The sequence below is a fragment of the Pinus tabuliformis genome, chromosome J (assembly GCF_031772625.1).
Source record: "Pinus tabuliformis cultivar Carrire ecotype Pingquan chromosome J, CPIR1, whole genome shotgun sequence".
Classification (NCBI taxonomy): Eukaryota; Viridiplantae; Streptophyta; class Pinopsida; order Pinales; family Pinaceae; genus Pinus; species Pinus tabuliformis.
Window position 1 is genome coordinate 1037628310 of NC_142295.1, and position 26055 is coordinate 1037654364.

The 26055-nt window shown below is 39.6% G+C and overlaps 1 protein-coding gene across 1 annotated transcript in view; it reads right to left on the reverse strand.

Annotated features, from left to right (window-relative positions):
- Positions 1–4348: 4348 nt before the first annotated feature.
- LOC149230419 (uncharacterized) overlaps positions 4349–26055 on the reverse strand; it is a 55936-nt gene continuing 34229 nt past the window's right edge. The window contains exon 2 of the mRNA XM_089381310.1: positions 4349–4604. Within this exon, the coding sequence (XP_089237436.1) occupies positions 4349–4604 (256 nt within the window). The remainder of the gene's footprint in view (positions 4605–26055) is intronic.

Here is a 26055-nt window from a genome sequence, read left to right on the forward strand (position 1 = left end):
ACATTTGTTTTCTAACTGAAACATTAGGTTCCTTTTAGTGAGGACCCTTCTTACCTTCAAAATTTCTTCTATCCCATCTCGAATTTTGAATTCTTCTAATTCTTCCTTGGTTTTTGAATTCAAAATCCTTATCAGTGCAGCGGCTTCACCAGGCTTCTGTCCAAAATCTGCTTTTAGCTCTGCAACGACTTCCTTTTATCTTTGTATTAACTCTTCCTGCTAAAAAATAATATGAATTGAGGGCCATATTTCAGTCATGGCCTCATTTATTTCTATCCATATATTCTCCTTTGCTTGTGCTAAAGTCTGTGCCATTTCCGATTCACTTTCCAATTGTTCAATCTTTTGGGCTAGCCTGTGAGATTTCTATAGTTTTGCTACATATGAACTATCTATTTTTAATTTCTTCTCCTGTAAAGTTTTGAGTTGGGCCTTCAATTTTTCAATTTCCTTCCCTTGAATGGACAAGTCTTCCATAGCTTTAACCAGCTCATTTGAAGAACTCGTGGTCTGTGATTCTGTTGTTTCCGATGTAGATGCTCCTACTATTGTTGCAACCAAAATGGGGATTGCTGTTAGTGGAACTATTGCTAGCTGCGATGAATGCTCCTTTTCCTTCAACAATTTTTCCTTCTCAACCTCCATGTCCTTAATCCGGCTATTTTGTTCAATTGAAATCTTGAACATGTCCTCCTTTTGTTTCTCAAGCTCCCTAACTACCATAGTCTATGGGTCTTTTGTAAAGGGAAGCTTGACCCGTTTCTTCAACGCTGCTATGTCTGCATTCTTTCTCCTCACAATTTCTTCTACAACTTTTTCATTATTGGGATCATATCCCAGTTTGATTACCAAATCTTCTAGTGACTTAATATTTGTGTCTTTGGCTAGAGACGAGGTATTTTCAAGTTTTAAGTGAGATTGTATGTTGCTGACTGAGGCCTGCAATTTGGATGCTATCATGGCAGTATTGGTCAGAGTGGATTACAACATCACACCAGTTTGTTTATGCATGTCCATTTGGTCAATAGGGTGAATCTGGTTGACATAAAAAGAAAATATGGACTTCTTGTAATCAGATGGAGTCTTTGGAAATGGGACATGTGCTTGAAGGAATGCAATTTGTATTTTCCCCTTTCTTGTGTCTAAGGTTGAAAGAAGCCTATGCTGTGAGGAGTCTGTTTGCTTCCAGAATTGGGAGTATCTAGTGGCTTTGAGAAGTTCATTTTTCTTCTTGATTTCTTTGAATTTGGAAAAAATGTTTGGTTCAGTTTGGTCCTAAACCAATTATGTCGCCTGAGCTATATCTGGGGGATCTTGAGAAGATGAGGAAGAGGAAGATTCTATGAGGATATCTTCTTCCCTTGTAGAAAAATGAGGGCCTGTTAGGACTATGGTGGCCTGCTCCTCATCCTCCTGCAGAAAAATTGGTTTAGTATTAGTCTTCTACTTCTTCTTGTATATTAGAAACTCTTTGACTCCAATCTCTATCACTGAAGGGGAATCATCCTCCCTTGGCCTCTTGTCATTTTTTTTCTTGAGGTACTAGAGTCTGTGAGGTAGTTGTGGATATCACCTGTTCTTCTGCCTCTTTTAGCATATTCTCCTCCCACTGAATTTGATTCATGAACTTCTCTATCTCTAGTCTAGGAGTGTGAGTATAGGGAGTGGTTTTCTGCTCCACTCTCAATTTGGAAATGATTCCAAAAGGGTCATATGACTAGGTGAAACTCAACTTGAAATTCATTTTCTTAAGGAGAAAATCTGCATCCTTACCTGCTGCCCTGGTGTTACATATAAATGGTCCAACCTGTGCCTTGATTTTAAACTGAGACTTCTTCTTTGCTGCAACAAAATGGAGATCATCCATATGTATCATTTGTCTTATATATTATAATGAGAAGATCCTCATGGGAACAAATTTTGGGAGCCTGTATGGTGGAAATTCACACCCATAAACTCTGATCTCAGTATAGTTTTGGTACAAGTACCAATCTTCTGTCTTAGTTTTCTCACTAAGATGCATAATTATTTGTATCTCTGGTCCTATTCTAGGCTCCACATCACTGTTTAGCAAGCAGGCAACTGTATATAGGAACTGATCTACAAAATCACTAAAGGTAAACTCATTGGAATGCTTCCTTATCAAAGAAGTCCAATGAATTACTAATTGAGCATTGCCTTGCTCCTCCAATTTCTACATGGGAAACTGAAACCTGTCTGCTTGGTGATAAAGAAATAGATAAAAAGTAGTGAAGAATATTTGGAATTTCCTTTAGTGGAGAACTTTAGGAACTGATCATGGATTGTATCTACAAGAAACTGACTATAATTGAAAATAAAGGTTTTTTCACCAGTTGTAAAGACTGATAAAAAACCAATAATGGCCTCATCAACCCATTGATCGGATTGGTAGCCCAGTAGACATGAAACAATGGAAATTATCGACTTGGTCATCTTGAGGAACATAGAGGATGAGTAGGGGGGTTTTTCTTGGGTAATTGGGCATCCTTCGACAGAAAATTTTAAAAAATCTTGGCACTTTGTGGGAAGGTCAAGTTCTTGTAGAATTCAATGAGGGAATCTACTGAAAATGGCCTCAAGGAGTCAAAATTTGGGATTTGTAGCATTTGGTTGATTGACTTAGGGGTAGTGGTGACTAGAAAGTATCCAGTTTGGGCCAAAATTTCCCTTTGACTAGGAATATATCTAAACTGACACCAAGAGAGGAATTCAGGGGAGTGGTGCATCTGGGGAAAAATGAATTGGGGCAGGAGAGAAGCCCAGAGATTTAGCTCATCGCTCTAGTCTAATAAGTTTTGCTTTAACCAATTGTGAAGTTCATATAGATCGAATTCATAACTGGTTTCAACAATTTTGTATTGCTGATCCACCAAGGGTTGATGCTCTAGGTCTAGGACAAGGGGTAACAATGGATATCCATCTGTGGCTTTAGATTTACCTTTAGGGGCCATGATAGAAGAGAAGTGAAATTGGAGCTTCAAATTACCTGGGAAGATCATTGTAGGTTGGTATTCGGAAGTGGTCTGGTATTCAGCTGGACGTGCAGGTTGTAATGGTGGTTAAGATTACTGTAGCAATGACGGGTTCTGGTATGCAAGCGAGACCATGTAACAACTTTGATATCATTATCAGCTTGAAACAACAATGAGAAGGTGGAAAAATGGGTTTTAGTGTTAAATATAGGCCAAATGATGTACGTTGTGATTTAACCGTTAGAGGAGTGGATCCATTTTTATGGGATTTGGTAGATATTAATTTACCAATGGATTTATGTTGAGGTGGCAGAAGGACAGGTGACCGTAATGAATTGGGTTTGAGTGGGGTCGAGAGGTTGATGTGGCTTGGCATTAGAGTGAGGCAGGGATAAGTCAACGATCACGAGGGAAAATGGGATGCACAAGGGAAGGTGGTTTTTGAAGGGGGGCAAGGATGGTTTGTGGTTTTTTAGAGGCGAGGTGCAAAGCACCTAAAAAGCCACGTTGTTTCCCATTGTGGTAAATCAATTTCCACCTTTTCAGACCCGCCCTCATGATTAAATGTCAGAGGGGCTTGTTGGGGGGGGGGGCGAATACGATTCCCCATCGTTGATCTGGGCGAGGTGAATCATGGCTGTTGAATTCTGCGCTAATGTTATTCACTACACGAAAAAGGGTCTTGTCGTTTGCTTTATTCACACCTCTGCATATAATGTTTGTGCTTATAACATGCAAAGTAGAATTATTACATTTATGTAATTTACAATTCAATTTAGACCACGATTAGACAATGTAGTCTAATTAAACAAATTTAGGCTAATCTAATCTACTTTAAATTTAAACCACGATTAAACACTGTGGTAAGACAATTTTATTCCTAACTAATCCAATTTCAACCACGATTACATTGTGTGGTTAATTATCCACTAACCTAAACCAATTATATTTAATCAAGCCTAATCTCACTTAAACAATGTGATTAAACAAACTAATCTATTTATCTAACTTCAGTGTGGCATTTTTAACTAGAAGCACATTATTCAATCTCTCTAAGGTATTTCTGATGCATTTTTTATTTTTTGAGTTGCACCTAGACTTGCTCACTTATTCTTTTTGGAGTATTTTTTTTCTCATATATTTTGATTTTTCATTCTTTTCACATATATATTTTTTCTTGTATCCCCTTTTTCCTTTTCTATTTTTTTTTTGAAATAATTTACAGAATGGAATCATTAATTACAAAATTTCATATACAAAAATCAACAACTAATAGTCAGCTCATCTTATAAAATATAGGACCCTAACAGATTCTTTCTCCTCCAAACTTTCTGAATTGCCTTGGAACACTTTCTCTAGGTGCACCTCTGATAAGTGCCCGTGGAATCCTCACTTTCACTGGAATGTGATAAGGTGCTTTCACCATCTGTCATTGGTTGGTCACTAGCTATCTTGGAGCATTCCCCAACCTCTTTTCTGACATATCCAAGTCCTGCATGACGAGGAAATTCTACTTTTATGGGATTCACAATACCTTGGCCATTAATGCCGAGGCCCTTCCCTTGATACCCCATTTTCTTCAATAATTTTGATCCAATTCCTGTAGTATGTCTTTCAAAAACAATGCAATCATCATCATAAAAATTACATGAAATTGAAGAATCACTTTTTACCTCAGGCTTTTTATGCTGCAACCTTTCCAAGGTATCCTCCTTGGCTTGTAACTGATGTTGCAACCTATTTTTGTCCTTCTGTGCTTCTTGTAGGAGTCTCCTTAGTTCAACATTCTCTGACTGAATGCTTTGGTTGATTTCTTTGAGTTCTTGGAGCCATGCCGCATTTGGTGCCCTTTTCATATTTTGTACAACATCTATTGAAATCTTTGTCTCATTGCCTGAATCAGAATCCAAGTCGATGGGTCCATCTGTTGCAATCCCAATAGCTTCAATATTCATTCGACACGTAAATCTAATCCCATGTCAATTCGTCCACCGCCTGCAAATCCTGCAGCTGTGATCTTCTCATCCTCTTCAGATTCTGATTCTTAGGCTTGTTGCATTGTTGCAACTGTCTTCTACTTCTATTTTTTGTCATTCCTCTTAGGTCTCAATTTTGGATGCAACGTCCAACAATTCTCCTCATCATGCCCTTATTTCTCACAATGAGTACAAGAGGGATTTTCTCCTCTTCTCTTAGCTGCTACTTCCCTCTTTGGACGGTTGTCTTGTTCACACTTCTCCCTACTCTCAAGATGTACAACCTTCACACTAGCTTGATCAAGAGACTTAGGTTCAAATAATAACAACGAATGACGCAAATAACTATGGAAAGAGCCAATATCATTTCATTTCCGTCTCAAAATTGTCTAGTGGAACATTTAATGCTAATGCTTGTTTTCTAAACTTCTTTGTAAAATTTTGAACAGTTTGACCCTTTATTTATTTTGAATGTTTCCATTCCATCTTGGCCTTCTCTCTGTAACCTAATGGATAAAATTGTCCTCTTAAAGAAGAAATGAACTCAGACCAAGATGAAAGAACTTTATGACTACTCTTACCACCTTACTACAATTTTCCTTTTTACTAGACGAGAGCGGTGCCACTCAAGTGAAGGGATGATAGCTGGATCTTGACTTCATCCTCTTTTATTTGTTGTATGTGGAAATACACTTGACTTGTCTTATCCAATTATCTAGCTTTTCTGCATTATATTCTCCACTAAATACATGTAAATCAAATTTGATATCTAGCTTAAAAAAGCGCTTTTTAGATTCATTCCTCTGATGCCTGTTAGAGTGATGAGAAGAAGAAGAAGAAGAAATGTCACTAGAGTATGTAGAGGGAGGAGGCTCTTTTCCATTGCCTCCATGATTTACTGATGCATGGTCATCTGGCTCTTTCTTCTCGGGCTTGATTGTATTCTCATAGTCTACAAATAGCTTGTCAACTTTCTTTACCATGGTGAAAAAAGTCTTGCAATAATTTCTCTCTTCCTTGATTCAAGCTTCCTCATCTACCATGTTTTGTCTCCGTGGTGCACACCCCACTTTAGGATCAAGGACTTAAGTTTTCCTTCACCTCTTTGGAGCTTGTTCATTGTTAGCATTCACTCATGCAACTCACATTAAGAAGATTTGCTCTGATACCAAACTTGATCCAGATATTTTAACTTTAAGGATGCATTCAGAATTGCATATAAAAGAGCACATTAACCAAGTAACTTAAAACCACATGAAAAGAAGTAGAAAATATAAGTAAACATGAGGTCAAGGACACAACGATTTGATTACAGATTTCACCCAATGTGGGGTACGTCTCTGGGCCCTGGTCAATAGTGGGGATGCCTTCTTTTATTAAGTGGCATAAAATAAATCAGTTACAAGAAACTTTACAAAAATGACCCTTGTACCTCCAATCTGGATGATGGCCTAAAAATGGAGAGCTCAACTGGAGAAACAGACTACATGGATGGATTCCTCGCTCGAAAATGTGAAAAATTGATTGTAAAATTACCCAATTCTGACACTGGAACCTCTATCCCTATAAGGGAATATTTTTGGCATCTCAAGATACCCTCGCTCAAGGTTCTGCACCCCAGGGTTGCTCAGGGTTCCACTCGCTCCTCCACTGGTCTGCCTCTTCCTGTCAGGTCGACTGATTGATGAGAGTTTAAATAATGTTCGAGTGAAGGACTTACCAAACTAAGGCTGTTGTCATATTTGTAATCGTTGGTGGATTTGATGGGGGCGGGTAGGGTTCAAACCTCGCATACCCCAAAAATGGAGTATTGTTTTAATAAATGGTGCATATATATCTTGGTGGTTACATTAAAATTTGGCATCGGTTTATGGTTCCATCGACGGTTTTGATATGTGGTTTAATATATGGTGGTCGGGTGGGTCTGCCGGGGGTGTCCCACCCACCACACACCCATTTTTAATATATTTGTGATCTGACCATTGGGGGGTTGCGAGGGTGGCAGCCTACCCCCCCAAAATTATATATTTTTTGTTTTTAAATAAACCAATAGTGAATTTTTTGTCCGTTGTGTTATCACTCAGGTTTTCCTTAAGCTCCGGAAAAGGATACGGCCGAGGTAACCACAGACCAACTTTGGACTGCAGGTTCTAGCCAACCTGCAATCAGAGAGGGCTCTCTCTTTATGATTTAGCTTTGTTGAAAAGGATTTTAGGCTAGGTTTTGAGTTCAAGGGTTTCGTTTTGTTTTTTGTGGGAAAATTGATGTTTCAGGTAGAGAGGTAGAGCATAGTCCAAGGGTTTCGAACCATTGGGCGTGAAGTCGAGGATAAAAACTGGTGGCGCTTTTCCTTAATAACAGTGAGGGAAAATGGAGCAAGATAGCTGAGAATGAAACAATGTTTCAAGTTTAAGGGATGGAAAGAAGTGCTAAGTAATGAGAGGCAGTTAAGAATCTCTCAATTATGCTTAACAAGGGAAGATAACAGGGCGCTACCTAGGGGCAGTTAAGAATCCCTAGGTAATTGGCTAACACAGGTGAATCGGGGTAAACATGAGCCAGAAGGAATTCATATTCATAACCAATTCAATCAGAGGAAAACATAAAGAAATAGCAGAAATTGAGCATAGAGAGTATTTAAACTAATTCTAGGCTATTCTTTCTTCCTGCTATTTAGATAGTGATAAACAAAAAACAGAGATAAGAGGCACTTATTGTTCCAGGTTGCAGCACAAGAATTCCATATTCAGTCTCCAAAACATTCATTCACAACAGACAGTTTGCTCTCCAAGCTCTCCAAGCTTTCGACAATCTTTGATTATGGAAAAACTTAGGTATACACAACGAGTCTCCAGTGAAATTCTCAATTGACCAACTCTTGTAACAATGTAGAGGGCAGTATATATAGGGCAAAACTATCTAGAGAGTTTATTTATTACAACTTGACCTAATTAGGTATGAAAGAAAGATGATTACTTAACCTAATCCTATCCAGAAATAAATGCAAAAAATATCTCGGGCTGCGCTGAGGGTGGCCGCATCAAAACTGAATGAATTCTGTTGTCCTTAGTGGCTTAGTGTAGGTGCTTGTGAAATAAATGTGTACGGGTTTCTGATTCCTTGCTGTCTGTCTGCATTTAAAGCTTTAACTGTGATTTGAGGGGGGGGATGGGCTTGCACTTCTGATTTGACTTACTGGGGGGCTCATCAATGTTCAGGTGCTTCGAGCCCCTAAACAAATATTCGGTTGATACTCTTTGGCTCTTCATCTTCATCTGATACTCTTTGGCAATAAACCGATGCTGTTCTGACGTGCTGGTGGGTCTAATCACACATTAATGGCTGCTGTTCGGCCTCTGCTTCCTTCAAAATTGTTTTATGCTCCTCTCGGCAAGCTTCGCGAAGAAAAATGGGTCTTTCGGCGCCTTTCGGGCTTCCTGGGGGCTGCAAAATGAAAAGATTCCCTGAAGATTCCCCATTCTAGCCCAAAAATCTAGCGATGAGCGATTTGCACTAGGCGCAAATTGCTCATCAAAAACTGCCTCAGAAACTGATTCCGGGGCTCCGAAGTGCGATTTTTGCTCCTTCGCGCCAAAAAGTGATGATGACGTCAGCATGACGTGACGTTGTATGGCAGATGGCATTAGCGATGATGTTAGCATGATGACGTGGCAGGATGATGTCAGCGGGTGACGTCATCATGTACGGACGGTGACGTGGCATGTACAGTGGTAGGGTACGGTGGCAGGAGGCCACGTGGCAGGTGACTCGGCAGGAGGCCATGCAGGCGGACGACGTGTCGGGGTGACTGGGCCAGGGGGGAGTGACGCAGGCGGGTGACATGGGGCTTACGTCACCGGGGATGGCGGTAAGCGGTTTTGGGCGCACTGCCATTAGCGCCTGGGCGGTTTTGGGGGGAGGGGCTCTGCCACACCCCAACGTTTGACGCGTGGCGGGAGTACGACGGGTAATACCACCCATCTCCTGGATGCTATCCTTCGGGCGGTTCGGAGATGGGATGGCCCGCCAACCGTCGATCTGGGCGCAGGGCGATCGGACGGCTGGCGGCGAATGTGAAGCGGCGGGGAGTTAGGGCGGGGAATATTCAAGGAATATTCCAAATTTTAATATGCGTGGTGAGGTTTAGACTTAGGGAATGGGGGTTTTTGGGTTAAAAATGTGCGGGGTTTAATGTATTTATGCAGAAGCTTTGGGTTAGGGCGGAAAAGGGGGTTTTTTGAGGGTTTTTAGGGCTAGGGAAGAGGTTATTAATCGGCCAGGTGTCAGATTAATCCCTTTTAAGACACAGATGGGCTAAAAACAGCCCCAGATGGACTGTTTTTTCCCGGACTTATAAAAATTTGGCTATATTGCCAGGGAAGGGATATTCACATAGGGGAATTTTATATACAAAGTTTTAGTAGGGGAAAGGGGAAAACTGATAGGGAGTTATATAATACTATTAGTAGTTAATGTGAAGATGATAAGCAGGCGCCAAGGTCAGAGACCTTAGGCCAATTGGGGAAAAGAGCTTGAAAAGAAATAAAATTCCTTGGGTGAAGCAGATCTTCACCAAGGCAACTAATATGGATGATGATGAAACTAAGAGGAATCAAGCAGATCTTGATCTCTTTGGGAAGTTAGCAAGTGACTTGGGGAATTAGAAGAAGGGGGAGTTAGTTATGTCCACCTTTGAGCTCCTTTGCATGAAAACTGCCTGCACTGTGATCTGTAAAGATAAAGCACTTTGTAACACAAAATTGATCATAAATTATCATTCTGCAACCACATAGCTACCTACCCAGCTTACCTTCCTAACATTTTTTCTTCTTATGAATTGGGTGCACTTAGACTTGCAGACCCATATTTACAATTTTTCTTTTGGATTTTTCCTATCTAAATCTAGACTTATTTCTACCAGGGCCCAGATTAAACAGTTGGGTCCCTTTGATTCTCTACCTATCTACAGATCTGCCAAGATTAAACTATTTGGACAGATATCATTCTCTATATTCTAAAACAGGAAATTGAAACCTAGGGAGACCAAGATTAAGCTGTTTGGACCTCCCTTACATGAAAACTCTCCAGAACTGGAACAACTCATCAAATATGGAGCACTGCAGCTTTGCAAAGTATGACATATTTGGCATGTAAAAATGTCAATCATGAAAGATGAATACCTGCTGCAGCAGGAGGCTAACAGTGGCTCCACTTGGGGATGGCTTTTCCTTGTGAAAAGCTAAGAACAGCAGGTCAGACTGCCTTGTATTCAATTGCTGTTGTATTCTGCAAAATTTGCTTGGCCGACTGCCTTATTAATCCTACCTACCTACCCTAACCAACACTTACTTTGCCGTTAGGTGAAATGAAACAGCCAATGCAGCCACATAAGCATTATAAACATGAATGGCCTCTGCTGCTTGTGCTTGCTGTTACCCAAAATGGAGATCTTGCAATCTGATACAACTTTATTAATCTTTGAGAAGATCAGGAAACTGCTGACCTTCTTTGCTGAAACAAGAAACTGTACAAAAGGATCCTGCAGCATATATACATTATTGCTGGACTGAATTAAAGGACTGTACAAAAGTTTGGGATAGCTATCATGCTTTGGAATTGGGGAATCATCAACAACTTGATTTTGAGCTTTGCAGCCTTCTAATGGAGAAGAGCAGTGATTTATCTCCTCACACAGCTTGCCATCAGGTGAATCATACAAAACAGGGGATGATACCTGTAATTCTTTGAAAGCTGGCTCAGATGGTACTTGACAGGTTTGTACTGACTGTTCTTCTTCTTCTTCAAATATCTGAGATGGCTGAAACCCACAAGGCAGGGGGTCTAGTTGGATTATCTGGTCACATGCTGCCGCTTCTGAGTCTTCCTCAATCTGAGATTCACTGGCACTTTGGGGCTGCAAATCTAGTGTTAATGTATTAGGAGCGGGGCCTGAAATTTCTTCTGGCTGATCAGTATCAGAACATGGTGACACTTGCTTATTAACGGCATGATATTTTTCCCTAATAAACTGAAAAGACTTGCAACAAAATGGTAAAGCTCCTTCACTGACATCAAAATTTTTTGCCTTTTCTTCCTTTTCTTCATAGCTGAGATGTGCATTCTGATCATTGTGTTCAGGCAGGTGATCGCGAACTGTGCTCTCTGCAAAAATAAGGTGTAACTCCTCTGCAAGACTGATTTGGCCGTTAGGCTCACAATCATCATCATACTGATCATATTTGGGCAGACAATTGAAAGAAGAGAAGCTATTATATTCATATATTATATCTGGAGACTGCTCCATCATGTATGGCGGTATGAATATGTCATCTGTTTTGTGGCAGGTTAGTTCATGAATATCATTACTTTCCTTTTTCAAAACAGATCTGTTCTGGTGCTCTAACCATTCAACTTCTATTGTGCACATCTGCTTTAATTCCTCTGCTATCTTTACAAAGATATCAAGTTCATCCCCCTTTTGTGCTTTCAACTTCCTCTCCCTAATTTTCAGTTTGACCTCTACATCTACTGCCATGTTCTGCATCTGTTGCATAGTAGAGGGGCTCCTTTCTCTCAGATGAAATTCTATTTCTGGATCAAATGCTGTTGGGTAATGCAATAGAGCCAAATAAGGGGGAGGTCTTATATTCAATGGTATAGAATGATAAACTGGATTGAATCGGTCAGAAAATTGCTGAACAGGTTCATTAGGACACCTTTTTAACTGATTATATTCTTCTATCAGCATGAGGAAATTGACTTTGATCATCCATCTATCAAGGAAGAGTTTGAATAACTGCTGAAGATTTGAGATGCTAGCCTCAGGCAATGCTTTAAACCAAGTCCTAACTTTACTTTGCAAAGAAAGGGCAAACAGCCTAACACTAACATCCTCATCTTCTACTTCAAAAATGTTCAAATAATCTTCAAAAGCCTGGATATGCTTTTGGGCAGTAACTCCATTCTCTCCATCAAATCTTGGGAGATACATGGGATGATTTTTGGGCAAAGGATTGAGCACGGGAGGCAGAATGAGTGGCTTATATCTATCAGGAACCTTACGAGGTACGAGATTGTGTACAGGGACTAAATGACTGGGTTCGGTATGAACAGGGATAGGATGATTTGCTTCGACAGTGGTGTCCTCCTTGACTATAAGGTGAGCATTAACAACATTTAAAGGATGCTGTTCTGATGTGCAAGGAGGGGTTTCTTCAACATTTTCAACGGGAAAATCATAAAAGTCAAATTTAAACAATATGCACAACAAAATTTTATGGAGGAGAAAGAACATGACCTCTTGGATAATAATCCAGGTCAAAAGCCTGATCTGCTCATAAATTTCTTTTGGGTTCATCTCTCCAGTGGAGTCTTTATTATGAGGATGATGTGGAGTCACCAGGTGAAAGATCAACTTTGGAGTGTCTGATCTCTGTCCACCATCAAAGATCAGAACTAAACTTGAAAAAGTAGTTCTGAAGGTCTGGTTCTCTCAATGGAGCTTTCTTACCTTCTTTGTGAAACTTTGTGAAATTATCTGAGGAAGATCCCCAGCGGAGTCGCCATTATGTTATCATTCAGGGTGTCCTTAAGCTCCGGAAAAGGATACGGCCGAGGTAACCACAGACCAACTTTGGACTGTAGGTTCTAGCCAACCTGCAATCAGAGAGGGCTCTCTCTTTATGATCTAGCTTTGTTGAAAATGATTTTAGGCTAGGTTTTGAGTTCAAGGGTTTCGTTTTGTTTTTGGTGGGAAAATTGATGTTTCAGGTAGAGAGGCAGAGCATAGTCTAAGGGTTTTGAACCATTGGGCGTGGAGTCGAGGAGAAAAACTGGTGGCGCTTTTCCTTAATAACAGTGAGGGAAAATGGAGCAAGATAGCTGAGCATGAAACAATGTTTCAGGTTTAAGGGATGGAAAGAAGTGCTAAGTAATGAGAGGCAGTTAAGAATCTCTCAATTATGCTTAATAAGGGAAGATAACAGGGTGCTACCTAGGGGCAGTTAAGAATCCCTAGGTAATTGGCTAACACAGGTGAATCGGGGTAAACATGAGCCAAAAGGAATTCATATTCATAACCAATTCAATGAGAGGAAAACATAAAGAAATAGCAGAAATTGAGCATAGAGAGTATTTAAACTAATTCTAGGCTATTCTTTTTCCTGCTATTTAGATAGTGATAAACAACAAACAGAGATAAGAGGCACTTATTGTTCCAGGCTGTAGCACAAGAATTCCATCTTCAGTCTCCAAAACATTCATTCACAACAGATAGTTTGCTCTCCAAGCTTTCGGCAATCTTTGATTATGGAAAAACTTAGGTATACACAACGAGTCTCCAGTGAAATTCTCAATTGACCAACTCTCGTAACAATGTAGAGGGTGGTATATATAGGGCAAAACTATCTACAAAGTTTCTTTATTACAACTTGACCTAATAAGGTTTGAAAGAAAGATGATTACTTAACCTAATCCTATCCAAAAATAAATGCAAAAAATATCTCGGGCTGCGCTGAGGGCGACTGCATTAAAACTGAATGAATTCTGTTGTCCTTGGTGGCTTAGTGCAGATGCTTCTGAAATAAATGTGTATGGGTTTCTGATTCCTTGTTGTCTATTTGCATTTAAAGCTTTAACTGTGATTTGAGGGCAAGGATGGGCTTGCACTTTCTGATTTGAATTACTGGGGGGCTCATCAATGTTTAGGTGCTTCGAGCCCCTAAAAAAACTTCGGCTGATACTCTTTGGCTCTTCATCTTCATCTGATACTCTTTGGCAATAAATCGATGCTGTTCTGACGTGCTGGTGGGTCTAATCACACATTAATGGCTGCTGTTCGGTCTCTGTTTCCTTCAAAATTGTTTTATGCTCCTCTCGCTAAGCTTTGCGAAGAAAAATGGGTCTTTCGGCGTCTTTCGGGCTTCCTGGGGGCTGCAAAATGAAAAGATTCCCCGAAGATTCCCCATTCTAGTCCAAAAATCTAGCGAAATCGCTCATCAAAAACTGCCTCAGAAACTGATTCCGGGGCTTCGAAGTGCGATTTTTGCTCCTTCGCGCCAAAAAGTGATGATGACGTCAACATGACGTGACGTTGTACGACGGATGGCGTCAACAATGACGTCAGCATGATGACGTGGTGGGATGACGTCAGCGGGTGACGTCATCATGTACGGACGGTGATGTGGCATGTACAGTGGCAGGGTACGGTGGCAGGAGGCCACGTGGCAGGTGACTTGGCAGGAGGCCACGCAGGCGGATGACGTGTCGCGGTGACTGGGCCAGGGGGGAGTGACGCAGGCGGGTGACGTGGGGCTTACATCACAAGGGAGGGCGGTAAGCGGTTTTGGGCGCACCGCCATTAGCGCTTGGGCGGTTTTGGGGGGAGGGGCTCCACCACACCCCAACGCTTGACGTGTGGCGGGAGTACGACGAGTAATATCGCCCATCTCCCGGATGCTATCCTTCGGGCGGTTCAGAGATGAGACGGCTCGCCAACCATTGATCTGGGCGCAGGGCGATCGGACGGCTGGCGGCAAATGTGAAGCGGCGGGGAGTTAGGGCGGGGAATATTCAAGGAATATTCCGAATTTTAATATGGGTGCGGTGAGGCTTAGACTTAGGGAATGGGGGTTTTTGGGTTAAAAATGCGTGGGGTTTAATGTATTTATGCAAAAGCTTTGGGTTAGGGGCGAAAAGGGGGTTTTTTGAGGGTTTTTAGGGCTAGGGGAGAGGTTATTAATCCGGCCAGGTGTCAGATTAATCCCTTTTAAGACACGGATGGGCTAAAAACAACCCCGGATGGACCGTTTTTTCCCAGACTTATAAAAATATGGCTATATTGCCAGGGAGGGGATATTCACATAGGGGAATTTTATATACAAAGTTTTAGTAGGGGAAAGGGGAAAACTGATAGGGAGTTATATAATACTGTTAGTAGTTAATGTGAAGATGATAAGCAGGCGCCAAGGTCAGAGACCTTAGGCCAATTGGGGAAAAGAGCTTGAAAAGAAATAAAATTCCTTGAGTGAAGCAGATCTTCACCAAGGCAACTGATATGGATGATGATGAAACTAAGAGGAATCAAGCAGATCTTGATCTCTTTGGGAAGTTAGCAAGTGACTTGGGGAATTAGAAGAAGGGGGAGTTAGTTATGTCCACCTTTGAGCTCCTTTGCATGAAAACTGCCTGCACTGTGATCTGTAAAGATAAAGCACTTTGTAACACAAAATTGATCATAAATTATCATTCTGCAACCACACAGCTACCTACCTAGCCTACCTTCCTAACATTTTTTCTTCTTATGAATGGGGTGCACTTAGACTTGCAGACCTAGATTTACAATTTTTCTTTTGGATTTTTCCTATCTAAATCTACACTTATTTATGCCAGGGCCCAGATTAAACAGTTGGGTCCCTTTGATTCTCTACCTATCTACAGATCTACCAAGATTAAACTGTTTGGACAGATATCATTCTCTATATTCTAAAACAGGAAATTGAAACCTAGGGAGACCAAGATTAAGCTGTTTGGACCTTCCTTACATGAAAACTCTCCAAAACCGGAACAACTCATCAAATATGGAACACTGCAGCTTTGCAAAGTATGACATATTTGGCATGTAAAAATGTCAATCATGAAAGATGAATACCTGCTGCAGCAGGAGGCTAACACGTTGAAAAAAAAGGGATATTAGGAAAATCAGTGGTTTGACAAATTTTCCTTTTCCAGTGGTCGTATTCCGTGCGCTGAGATTCTGCCAATTTGTTACCTCATTTAAACTTCCACTTGGCTAAGTTTGAATTGAAATTTGACTAGATATAACTTGAGCATACGAACTCAGATTTAAGCATCATTCACACAGTTAGAATCAGAGCGATGAGCATTACGACTTGGTCTTGGTTTCACTTCCATACGAAGACTTTGATTTTGATCTATTTTCAAGGCCACTTGTATTTCTGGATCCTCCTGGATCAAAATCCCAAACCAACCTTGATGAGTGGGGATCTCTGCTTAACAATCATCTCATCCAAGAACTTTGTTCTCTCTTCAAGCTTATGATATCGAGACAACTCTTTATTTGGTCTTTCTATGTCTTGTCTGAATGAGGCTACTTCACTTTGTAGTATCTCACAATAAGCTTCTCTATCATCTAGCTGAATGTTTAGCTAATCATAATCATAATCATAATCATAATAGCTATGACAAAGATTTGTGGATGAAAACTGTGTCATTTGGCCTCATGGTCAAGAAAAGTTAGATCAAATTTTCCAACATCTCAACAATCAATCTATCTCCATAAAGTTTAATATGGAGCAGGAAGTTGATGGGTGCCTGCCTTTTCTTGATGTTCTCATTTCAAAGAAGGATGATGGTTCTTTCTCCCACCAGGTGTTTCAGAAGAAAACTCATACTGAGCAGTATCTTCATGCCAAGTCTCATCATTTCCCTGCTCAAAAGTTTGGTGTTATCAACACATTAGCTACTCGTGTACTAAGAATCTCTGATGAAAACCACCTTTATAAAGAGAAAGCCCATATCCTTAATGTTTTTGTTAATAATGGGTATAGTAGGCACCAGGGGTTTAAAGCTTTCCTTAGAGCTAGTAGAGGTCCCAAGGTTAAGAAAGACCCTAAAGATCGAATCTCATGGGTGAATCTCCCTTTCATCCAGAGGACCACTAACAATATCACAAGAATCCTAAGGAAGCATAATGTTCACTCAACCTTTAAACCCCTTAACACCATTTGTAGCTCCTTAAAATCTATAATTGACCTAGTTGACCCCAAAGATATGAAATGTTTTTATGTTATACCATGTTCTTGTGGGACCCCCTACGTTGGTAAAATCGGGCGCTCTATTAATCAGAGGATTCATGAGCACACAATTGACATCAAGCATGGGAGGAACTGGTCTTCATCTTTGACGGAACATGTGGAGAAGACTAAGCATCATATATGCATTGAGGAGGCTCGGGTTATTGCAAGGATTGCTCCCTTTCATCTCTGTAAGTTTAGGGAGGCCATTAAAATTGGAAGGAGGCTGAGTAATCTTAACAGGGATGACGAATGGAAAATTAGTAGTTGCCGGATCCCTACCCTTTCCTCTTAGCCCCCCCTAGTTTTTGCTCTTCTTCATTCTTTTGTTTTTATTGTTTTCTTTTCTGGTTTTAATTTTCTTCCCTTGATTGAGTAATTGTTTGAATTTCATAGAGTATGGATATCTTCTGGTTCCCCCCTGGGGTTTGTTGCTTCCTCTTTGTTCCATTTTCTATTTATTTGTTGTTTTTTCCTCCCCTTTGTGTTATTTATTTTAATAGGTATTTATTGCCTATATATATATATATATCATCATCATCATCATAATTCCAATAATAGTATTAATATAAGTATAGATATACTTTATTTAGTTTTATAATTAAAAATAAGGTAATGATTTATCCCTTAATAATTATATATTGGGTATTTATTTGTTTATGTATATAATTTTTTTAAGTTTTATATATATATATATATATATATATCTATCTATATATATATATATATATATATATATATATATATATATATATATATATATATATATATATATATATATATAATAAGTTTTAGATACACACACACACACACACACACACATATATATATATAAACTAATTAATTAATAAAATTTTCCCTAATTGTTGGTCCAGTCAAATATAGCCATTTCTTCTAGTAAAATATAGTCGTTTCTTTCAGTCAAAAGTAGTTGTTTCTTTCTGACCGTTGGAATGATCGGTCTCTCTATTTAAATTGTTGTCATGATCTAATTCTTCATCTTGTCCTGAAGATGAACCACACTTGCTGGTTCGAAACACGTCGACAAATGAATTTTGATGTGATTATCGCCGAAAACATGTCTCAAAAATTTGATATGGATCACACAAGCCTTAATTCAATATGATTATGTTGTTAGCATAGATCTAACAATTTCAAATATAGGATAATATGTTAAATTGTAGCAATAAAATACTTCATTTGACTTGTGCCTTAGTCAAATGGATAAATTCGAATTTCCACATCAACAGGATGACTTGAGTTGTAGTTAGCAGGAGTGACATGGCCAAGCAACTTAGTTAAGTCAGTCAATTCAATTTTGTGGGCAAGAAGTAGAGTTGCACATGAGTTGATTGCTAAGATCTAGAAGTCTAGTGGAGTTGTATTTAGTGAAACTCAGTTATTTGAGCTCTAGTCATAAATAGAGTCAATAGGAGTTCAGTTGAGTAGTTATAATAGTTGTTAACTCACTGATTTCTTAGTTAACTAGTCAATTTACTAAAAATAAACCTAATCATGCATGGAATTCAAATTTCCCAGTTGAGTGGATGAAAAATGCAACAATGTATGTATTATTCTATACTAGAGAGTGTATACAATTTGTATGCAGCAGGATAGACTCTTCTCTTGGGAATTGCGCAAGAAAATAGGGGCTTCTCCTATTCTTTAGGAGCCAATTTTATTAGGAATTGTGCAAGGAAATAGGACTGTAGTAGGATGCCAAGATTTGGCTAAGTATTTTGCAGAGCAGTCTCAGGAGGAGGAGATCATAATTGTAGTGCAGGGTGTGCTTCATGTGTGAGGCAATCATTGCAATACATAAATATTCTCATATGATAAAATACATACAGAGGAGGGGCTTTTTCCCAGTTGGGTTCCCCTATAAAATCATTGTGTTTCTTGTGTTTTGATAGTTGCATGTTATTGCATGTGTTTCTATCGTGTGTTTTCCTTTCTGCAAAATAGTAGAATAAATTCGTGTCTCTTGTTTTCAGTTCGAATTCATTAGCAGTAGCAAATTTATTGCAATTTCGACATGGTATTAATGCTATTGAATACTACATAGAAACCTTATTCTAGATTTTCTCTTGTAGAAATTTCAATTTGCAGAGTTTTTGGTGTAGATTCTCTTCAGTGTAGGAAAAAAATCTTTTAATGGACTGAGGCTTGAGTATGCATTGGAGGGCATTTCACATTTTTGTGCTTGGAAAGATAGGATGGAAGTTTTCCTAGATGACAATGGAGTATGGGAATATACACAAACTGGTATTCCAAAACCAACAACATCATATACACAAGCACTTTCTCAGTGGAAGAAAGACATAGAAAGAGCTTGGAGGATTATTCCAGAGGGTGTCAGAGATCATGTGGTTTGAATTTTCATGGAAAGGAGACTCCTTTTGCAATGTGGAAAACTCTCATAGATCTCTTCCAGAGCAATAGCGATGCCAAGAAATTAACATTGAAAGATAAACTTAGGAGAATTAAAATGAAAAAAAATGAAACCATTCCACAATACCTATCCAAATTCTTGGAGGAGACTTAGGAGAATTAAAATGAAAAAAAATGAAACCATTCCACAATACCTATCCAGATTCTTGGAGGAGTTGGAGAAAATGTACCACCATCTAAACTTGTGAGCTTAGCACTCCTTGACCTTCCGAAATCCTGGCACAACTATCAAGATTTAATTAATGGAAGAGACAAGCTACCAAATTGGGAGAGTCTTTGCTTTGATTTAGTGTTGGAGGAGATCAAAATAAACACTAGAGATGGTGTCACATCCATTGCAGATAAGGAAGAAGGCTACGCTCCAGTTGGTAAAGGAAGGAAGGCCCAAGGCAAGGCAAAATCTAGCCAAAACCAACATAAGAAGAAGGACCTCAACAAAATTAAATGTTTTCACTACAATGAATATGGACAATATGCAACCAAGTGTTCACATAATAAATTCGAGATGAAGCCTATAAGAGGAGCAAAAGGTGATTCTCTTGCATCATAATTCGAATTGGATTTCACCCTCATTGCATGCATGTCAATTACTGTACAAGGAAGTGTATGGTACTTCGAATCTAGAGCCTCATTACATATGACAAGATCTAAGGAGTTATTCAACAACCTATAGGAGAAGGACCTATAATTACAAAAATAAATTGGGGATGATGGGAGGTATAATACCAAAGGGATTGTACTTTTACCTTTAAGAGGGAGTCAGGCTCCCATATTCACCTGAAAAATGTAATGTATGTGCCTCGGCTGAAGAAAAAATTAATTTCTATAGTTGTATTGGAGCACAAAGGATATGATGTGGTGTCCAGTAAGAGGAAGGCTTATCTGAATCATGTTGCTATCGGACAAGTAAAAAAATTGGTGTTCGAGTTAAAAATATCTACAAGCTAGAGGTAGATTTTTCCATGCATGCAACTATACCTCCGAGAGTGAAGTGGGATGATGTAGAACCTTAGTCCCAGAGTTGCAAAGATTTGGGCAGGGTCCATAGGAGAGTAGTAGCAGTTGAAATATTCTCTTCTCATGGATCATTACCCTTGCTACAAAGGACCACAATATTCAATAGTAGAAGGATCAATGTTAGTTGATGCAGTCAGATCTAGAGTGACAATGCAAAGGCTAGTAGAAGTCAAAGACTCAAGAGATAGTTGCATCTTAGAGACATAGTTCATTCAATATTTTGGATGCTTCTTAGTTTCATTTATTGAAGTAACAACAAAAAAAATGAGAGGGAGTGTTATTTGTGTTACAATAAATTCCAATGAGTAGTATTGGGGTAGTTCAAACCCCTTTTCTTGCTAAGAGGGAGTGTTAAATTGTAGCAAGAAAAGGCTTCATTTGAATTATGCCTTATTCAAATGATAAATTCGAATTTCCAAATCAGAATGATGACTTGAGTTGCAGTTAGCAGGAGTGACATGGCCAAGTCACTTAGTTAAGTCAGTCAATTCAATTTTATGGGCAAGAAGTAGAGTTGTGCATGAGTTGATTTCTAATATCTAGCAATCTAGTGGAGTTGTGGTCAGTGAAACTCAGTTATCTGAGCTCTAGTCATGAATAGAGTCAGTAGGAGTTCAATTGAGTTTTTATAGTATTTGTTAACTCACTAGTCTATCAGTTAGCTGATCAATTTACTAAAAATAGACCGAGTCATGCATGTATTTCGAATTTTTGAGATGTATGGAGGAAAAATGCATCAATGTATTATATACTATAGAGTGTAGACTGTTTGTATGTAGTAGGTGAGACTCTTCTCTTGGGAATTGCACAAGAAAATAGGGTCTTATCCTATTCTTTAGGAGCCAATTTCATTAGGAGTTGTGCAAGGAAATTAGAGGAGAAGGAGGCCAAGATTTGGACAAGTCTTTTGCAGAGCAGTCTCAGGAGGAGGAGATCATAATTTTAGTGTAGGGTGTGCTTCATGTGTGAAGTAGTAATTGTAATAGATCAATATTCTCATATGATATAATACAAGCAGAGGAAGTGTTTTTTCCCAGTTGGGTTCCCCTATAAAATCATTGTGTTCATTGTGTTTTGATGGTTGCATGTTATTTCATGTGTTTCTATCGTGTGCTTTCCTTTCTGCGAATAGTAGAAGAAATTTGTGTCTCTTGTTTTCAGTTCGAATTCATTAGCAGTAGAAAATTTCTTGCAATTTCTACATAATAGTCATGATGTTAGGTCCCTATAACACTAGTGATTACCCCATTACTATTGTAGTTGTATCCCTTATTAATATTGTTGTGCCTTAATTATCCCCATATTTTTATTAATGTGCCCCATAGAATCCCTCTATTGTTATTTTTGTGGCTTTATATTATTATTGTTAAGTCGGTTGGGTTATATTGTGACTCCTTGGACTCCTATATATAGAAAGGAGGTTTTGTCCTTTGAATCATCCAAGAATTGTTCATTTGTGTAATGTAAAGGAGGTTGCCCCCTCGAAGAGGCTGAATTCTAAGGCGTTGATCTCTCTTTTCTATCTTTTTGTGAGCTGGTTTCATAACATTTGGTATCAGAGCTTTGGATTCTAGGGTTTCGCTGCTCCAAATAGGTCATTGTGGAATTTTCGCTATAAATTTTTTTCTGCGAAATTTCTGTTGAAAAGTATGCAACAAGAAATGCTTGTAGAGAATGCAACAAGATGATGGAGCTTAGTGGAAAGGAGTCGCCTTCACTAAGTGGTCTCGCAGGCAAGTTTTGGCGCAAAATCTATTTTTAGATTATGTCTATTTTGAGACATATGGATCATGGTCTATGAGTTGCAGGATGATGTTTATGGATGATTGGTCATGTTGGGAAAAAATAGATGGAATTATATTTTTGGATCACAGCAGGAGTGATCAGAGTCTATTTTTAGACTGCTAGTCAAAAATAAAAAAGTCAAATATTATTGTCTCATAATAATATTTAGACTATAAACTTTATCTTATCCTCTTGTAGCACTTCAGTTTGAGCTACAGATGTGGAACATGCAGCTGTCAGAAGGAAATACGCTTTCTTTATGAGTCAGTTGAGCTATTGCATGCAGGACATCAGTTAGAACTCAAGTGGTTGAGTTTTGTGGAGTTGGATGAGCAGTTAATGAAGTTGTGTTCAGTTTGACTTAGTTGAACTAGTTGTATTTAGTCTAATTGATCAATAGAATAAGTGATGAGTTGTGTGAATTAGTTATTAATTAATTCACTAATTATTAACTCATAATGCAACTGAAGAATACATCAGTTAACTCAGTGCATGTACAGTTCAGTGGAGATAGGTGTTAGAGGTTGAGATTGCTATCAGTTGTGCATGAGATTGTGCACATGCATGGGATTGAGTTATGCCAATGATCTCTGCGTAGTGTGGGCCAATACCAAGTGAAATATAGCTTGTGCTCACGTGATTTACAGTGTGGGTGATTTTCACAAGGTAAATAGGAGTTTGGATCAGCCATTCTCATTCATTCTCTTGCAGGATTGTGCAGTGGAGGCAGGCAAGCAACGAAGGAGATTTGGAGATTAGATCTGAGCTGTATTGTGTGTAACAGGTGGAGATAGTATTAAGTACTTGTGAGGAGTATTGTACTATGTTTGTTACATGTTATTAATCAATATAATATACATATAGTTGGGGTTTTTAGCGAGATTCTTTCCCCAGGAAAATACTGTGTTGATATGTGTGATTGATGCTTCTATGTGCGCATGTTATTGTTTCTACTTCTGTAAATTGATGATCAAATGTAGAGGAGCTTATGTATTGTGTATGTATTCTGCAATAGTACATGATCAGGATAATCTCTGTTGAATATATGTTTATTATTCAAAATTTCTACATGGTATCGGAGTTGGTTGATTTGTAGAAAAAGTTCTACAGGATATCAAAGCGAGGATTGATCATCAGATCTATTATTCAGAAAGTGATTACATTTTATTTCTTCAGGCAGAGTCTGTAATCGGGCCAGGTAGCCTCTGGATTCATCCTTCTTTTGGAAGGTGAGATATCCAGTGAATGCCCATATAGTCGATCTCTGTACAAGAAATACTTTGTTCTCATGAATTTTAGATTAGAAGCGGTTGAGTTTTGAGCTGGTGGAATGGTGCTCAAGGATAAACTCAGAAACATTAAGTGTGAGAATGGAGACAGTATGCCCCAATATCTCACGAAGTTCACCCAATGCCGGGATGAGCTGGGAAGTGTGGGGGTAACTGTTGAGGATGAGGATATGGTGAGTCTAGCACTCCTTGGCCTTCTTAAGAGTTGGCATAGGTACCAGGACTCGGTGAATTGAAGGGAGAAATTTCTAGGATGGGAGAGACTTTGGTCAGGTCTTGTGCAAGAGGAGATTAGACGGTGCACCAAAGATAGTTCTTCATCTATGCATGATGAGGAGAACTGTGCCTTAGCGAGTAAGGCGAAGAAGGGAAAGGGGAAGGTTTCTCTTTCCGAATCCAGTTCTTCCAATGATGGGAAGAAGGTTGACAAGTCGAAGGTGCGATGCTTTCGTTTTCATGAGTTGGGCCATTATGCTACTAATTTCCCAAGGAAGAAGTCCAAGAAGGGATCCAAGGAAGGATCTGAAGGTGAGGCAGCCTCATTTGCTTCACGGTTTGAGTTAGACTTCACACTCTTCGCATGCATTGTTTCATCCATAGTGGGAAGTGGTTGGTTTCTTGACAGTGGAGCTTCTTTCCACATGACCGGTGACAAAAGTTTGTTCAGTACTTTGGAGGAGAAAGATCTCCAGATACTCATAGGGATGGGTAATGATGCGAAGTATAGTGTCTCAGGTGTAGGCACGGTTATTTTTCAGAGGGAGCATGGAGCTTGCCTTACCTTGACCGATATCAAGTATGTACCAGGACCGAAGAGAAACTTGGTGTCGATCATGATGCTGGAAGACAGAGGCTATGATGTAGTCTTCAGTAAGGGAAAGATTTTCCTTAGACACATCATCACTAGACAGGTGAAGCAGATTGGTTCACGGGTCAAGAACTTGTATGCTCTTGAGGTTCAAGATGCATGCAAAGCCTTGAGCAGCGAGGCAACTGATGGAGACTTGGTGGTTGAGAGGGAGGGTATATTACCTCTCAACATGTAGAGCCAGAAGAAGTCTCAGACGATTGTGGAGGAGCCACGATTGGTGTAGCAGCTTCAGGAGGTTGTGGAGCAACCACAACAAGGCAAGCTGAGAGGAGATCGAGTAGAGACATCTACTCATGCAGAGACCTCCAGTAGGGGGAAACTTCGAGCTAGGTGGGCTGAGGGATCGCATGCAGCCATACCTCCAGGTAGGAGGTGGGGTGATGTGGATTGATCGTCCCAAGGAGGAGGGGCAGGATCCTTGAGGTACCCAACCTCTTGGATGAGACCTTGCTACGGGAGCCCCAATGTGTAGAAGTAGGAACTGATTGATTGGGTAGAGACAGATGCGGATGGAGTGGCAGAGAGAGCGACAGTGTAGGGAATCCCAGGACAGTGCATAGCATGCAGGCTGTAGCAATGCGAGAGGCATAAGTGTTTTGCATAGTGCTAGGTGGCACAGAGAGGTGTGCACTGGTGCGAGATGCATGGAGATGTTGCAGTTGTGCAGATGTCAAAGAGGGAGCACTTGTCAGCAGCAGGTATAGCTTCAACATCAGAGTATGTTCCTAGCCCAACAGAGTGGTCAGTTGGGAGTGTTTTTGTTCCAAGTGTTGTTGGAGCAAAGTGGACCGGGCAGATGTGTTGCATGCAGAACATTCCAGAGTTACATGATTGGGTTTGAGAGGAAGCCTTTCTTGTTGAGAGGGAGTGTTGAAAAGTATGCAACAAGAAATTCTTGTTGAGAATGCAACAAGATGATGCAGCTTAGTGGAAAGGAGTCACCTTCACTAAGTGGTCCCGCAGGCAAGTTTTGGCGCAAAGTCTATTTTTAGACATATGGATCGTGGTCTATGAGTTGCAGGATGCTGTTTATGGATGATTGGTCATGTTGGGAAAAAATAGATGGAATTCTATTTTTGGATCACAGCAGGAGTGATCAGAGTCTATTTTTAGACTGCTAGTAAAAAATAGAAAAGTCAAATATTATTGTCTCATAATAATATTTAGACTATAAACTTTATCTTATCCTCTTTGAGCACTTCAGTTTGAGCTACAGATGTGGCACATACAGCTGTCAGAAGGAAATATGATTTCTTTATGAGTAATTTGAGCTATTGCATGCAGGACATCAGTTAGAACTGATGTGGTTGAGTTCTGTGGAGTTGGATGAGCAGTTAATGGAGTTGTGTTCAGTTTGACTTAGTTGAACTAGTTGTATTTAGTCTAACTGATCAATAGACTAAGTGATGAGTTGTGTGAATTAGTTATTAATTAATTCACTAATTATTAAAACATAATGCAACTGAAGAATACATCGGTTAACTCAGTGCATGTACATTTCAGTGGAGACAGGTGCTAGAGGTTGAGATTGCTATCAGTTGTGCATGAGATTGTGCACATGCATGGGATTGAGTTATGCCAATGATCTTTGCGTAGTGTGGGCCAATACCAAGTGAAATATAGCTTGTGCTCACGTGATTTACAGTGTGGGTGATTTTCACAAGGTAAATAACAGTTTAGATCAACCATTCTCATTCATTCTCTTGCAGGATTGTGCAGTGGAGGCAGGCAAGTAGTGGAGGAGATTTGGAGATCAGATCTGAGCTGTATTGTGTGTAACAGGTGGAGATAGTACTGAGTACTTGTGAGGAGTATTGTACTATGTTTGTTACATGTTCTCAATCAATATAATATACAGAT